Here is a 3,209-nt window from a genome sequence, read left to right as displayed (position 1 = left end):
TCTTCGAGGGCAGCCTGGAGGAGAAGGAGCGGGAGCGCCTGGCGAAGGGGGAAGCGGGGCTGCTGGGGAAGGAAGGGATGAAAGCTGCGCTGGAGGCCGGCAACATCAACATCAGCAGCGGTGAGGACATTTAACCGCCTTTTTTTTTGCCCTCTCTCGGGGACATGATGCTTCGTGATCAGTTTGAGTGTAGTTTAAAGTGAAAAAGTCCGGCTGTTGCCCGGGCTGTCGCCTCTCTGGGTCTCCCGGTTTGCCTGGGATCTCTCGCCCAGGCACTGTTTTCAACCGGACTGTTTTGGTTTTCGCTCAGGCGAGGTCTTTGATCTCGAGGACCACATCAGCGAGCGGCAGGCGGAGGTGCTGGCCGAGTTCGAGCGCAGGAAGAGAGCCCGGCAGATCAACGTCTCCACGGATGACTCGGAAGTGAAAGCCTGTCTGCGGGCGCTTGGGGAGCCCATCACGCTCTTCGGCGAAGGCCCTGCGAACGGAGGGAGAGGTGCTGTGTCCGCCTCCGGTGCTGCCAGCGGGGAACTCCCGGTTTCTGGACTTGCTGCTGTTCCTCGTGTTGCGGGGGGTGATGAGCGGGGCGGTCAGTAACACCTCGCCAGAACGCAGTGAGAGCGCTGAGGGGGAGCAGGACTCCCTGAGTGAGCATGACTTCCCGTGTTTCTTTCCAGATTAAGGAACATCCTTTCAGTGGTGGGCACTGACGCGTTAAAAAAGAGCAGGAAGGATGACGACAGGTCTAAGAAATCCAGAGAAGAGGTAAGGGGCTGCTGTGCTCTCAGTGCTGTGGGGAATTGGCATGATACCCGGCTCGGAGGGTCTCAGCTGTGCCCAGGACTCTGCGTTTTGGCCAGTCTGTTCCTGCTGCTCTCTCTGTTTCTGGATTCTTCTTTGTTTCTGCTGCTCCCCTCTCTTTTTCTGAGTCCTTTTCCTCCGTACTATTTCTGGGAGCTGCTGTAAGAAATACAGACAATTTCTGCAGCTCTTTTCTTTCTGCTGCGGGGAAGGAGGGAGCTGTGTGTCATTAAGAGAGTTAGTGTTCAGCTGGAATATTCTGGAGTGAATGGTCAGCATGTCAGGATTGGATCTGTAGGGCAGAGAGTTCGACTTCTCGCTTTTAATCCCTTTTTCTAGGGCTTATAGTTATGCAAAATGCCCTTAAAAAGTCACGTTCACCTAGCAAGACGGAAGATTTAATTGCCCCACAGTGAAGTGGTGGCACCTGTGCGTCACATTCCCTTTTCCTTCGGCTTTGTTCCTCCAGTATCAGCAAACCTGGTACCACGAAGGACCACGCAGTCTGAAGACAGCGAGGGTGTGGCTGGCCAACTACTCGCTCCCCAGGTAAGGAGCGGAGGCACGAGTGAGGGAGGGACCCGCTGCCAGCCCCACTGCGGGGAGTGCAGGAGACTGGGGATCACAGGAGGGGGGAACAGGCTGGTGGACAGGTCCAGTGACTCCAGAGCTTGAGCTGACTCTGGCATTAGCCCAGTGAGGCAGAAGAGGAGGGAAAGGCTTGTTTCCAGCAGCAGTGCGGGGAAAATCCAGGCGCTTGTTGCTCCACCTTTGCTCTTCCAGGGCAGCGAAGCGGCTTGAAGAAGCGCGGCTGCTCAAAGAGATTCCGGAGGCAACCAGGACATCGCAGAGGCAAGAGCTGCACAAGTCCCTGCGGGTAGGTTCAGCTGCTGCTTTCACGAGGTTTTGCTGATCCTCCGAGGAGCTGAGCCAGAGCTCCGCTGCCCCGAGGTGCCTCCTGATGCGCTGTCAGCTTTGAAGGCTCTGCCTTCTCCCCTCCCCTGTGGCTGCATAAGGCACGGTCTCACTCACTGTGGATTCTGAGAGAGGTGCTTTAGCCCTGCCCTTGGTGGGAGGGGGAGGAAGAGACGTCCCTGCGTGGCCTTGCCGCTCACCTGCGGAGCTGCAGGAATCCATTCCCGGATGTATCAGGGTTCGGTGGCTGGGAGGGGGCTGCTCGCTTTCCTCCTCTCGTGCTGCGGTTACTAGCGCATAAACCCATGGGAAATAACCGACACAGCAATGCAAAACATGTTCTAGAAGGTTCCGAGACACCTTTTTGAGCACGGTAAGTCAGATTCCTGGCTTAACTGAACAGAGAGGCTCAAGCGCAGCGAGCTGCCGCTCTAACCCTGTTTACGCACTGAGGCTTTGGCTGCCAGAGGATTTGCTGCTCCCAGCCCCCCCTGCCTTTGGGAGTGACTTTCCGAAGGCTTCTGCCTCCTCCTGCATCCACCTGCCTCCTTCACCTCCGGCTTTGGCTGGGGTTCGCTAGGTCCTTGGTACTTTACTCATTTGTGGTTTTCGCTGTATTTGGTTGCAGTCCTTGAACAACTTCTGCAGTCAGATTGGAGACGATCGCCCGCTGTCCTACTGCCACTTCAGCCCCAACTCCAAACTCCTCGCTACGGCCTGCTGGTGAGTTCTCTTTACAGCGCTTGCTCTGGGGGCTGGGAGAGCACAGCAGGAGTGAAGGAGAGGGCAGTTACTGGAGGCTTCTGAGTCATGAGAGTTCAGAAAAGCTTCTGCTTACTACACTGAACTCTTTGCTCTTCATGTAAGTGATCGTTCCCCTGGACTGGGGACACTGGTGAGGCCACACCTTGAATCCTGGGTTCAGTTTTGGTCCCTCACTCCCAGAAGGACATTGAGGGGCTGGAGCGTGTCCAGAGAAGGGCAGCGGAGCTGGGGCAGGGTCTGGAGCACAATGCGCTGAGGAGCGGCTGAGGGACCTGGGGGGGTTGAGCCCGGAGCAAAGGAGGCTCTGGGGAGACCTGGCTCTGACAGGAGGGTGCAGCGAGGAGGGGGTCAGTCTCTTCTCCCCAGGAACAAGTGACAGGACCAGAGGAACCGGCCTCTAGTTGCACCAGGGGAGGTTGAGGTTGTCCCTGAGGAGCCATTTCTGTCCTGTTGGGGTTGTCCCGGTGTGTCCCAGGCTGCCCAGGGCAGTGGTGGAGTCCCCATCCCTGGAGGGGTTTCCCAGCCCTGTGGAGGTGCTGCTGAGGGACAGGGGGCAGTGGGGACCTGGCGGTGCTGGGGAATGGTTGGACTGAAGGAGCTGAAAGGGCTTTTCCAACCCCAGCGGGTCTGTGATTGATTTTAGGACAGAGCAGGGATTCCAGTCTGGCTCCGTTAGCGCCTGTGGCTGGTTGCCCCAAGGCTTTTTTTATTTTTGCTGTCGGCGCAAC

General features: G+C 57.3%; 1 protein-coding gene across 1 annotated transcript in view; it reads left to right on the top strand.

The window, feature by feature from the left end:
• Window positions 1–3,209, top strand: part of PRPF4 (pre-mRNA processing factor 4) — a gene marked incomplete at its 5' end in the record, with an annotated part of 7,389 nt that overhangs the window by 190 nt on the left and 3,990 nt on the right. Inside the window, 7 exon segments of the mRNA XM_010133038.1 lie at window positions 36–120; window positions 311–478; window positions 481–496; window positions 678–765; window positions 1,271–1,350; window positions 1,585–1,678; window positions 2,345–2,439. Coding sequence (XP_010131340.1) covers window positions 36–120; window positions 311–478; window positions 481–496; window positions 678–765; window positions 1,271–1,350; window positions 1,585–1,678; window positions 2,345–2,439 — 626 coding nt within the window.

The sequence above is a fragment of the Buceros rhinoceros genome, unplaced genomic scaffold (assembly GCF_000710305.1).
Source record: "Buceros rhinoceros silvestris isolate BGI_N320 unplaced genomic scaffold, ASM71030v1 scaffold21633, whole genome shotgun sequence".
NCBI classification, from domain to species: Eukaryota; Metazoa; Chordata; class Aves; order Bucerotiformes; family Bucerotidae; genus Buceros; species Buceros rhinoceros.
The sequence above is the reverse complement of the archived record's forward strand: the minus strand, read 5'-3'. Positions and strand labels throughout refer to the sequence as shown.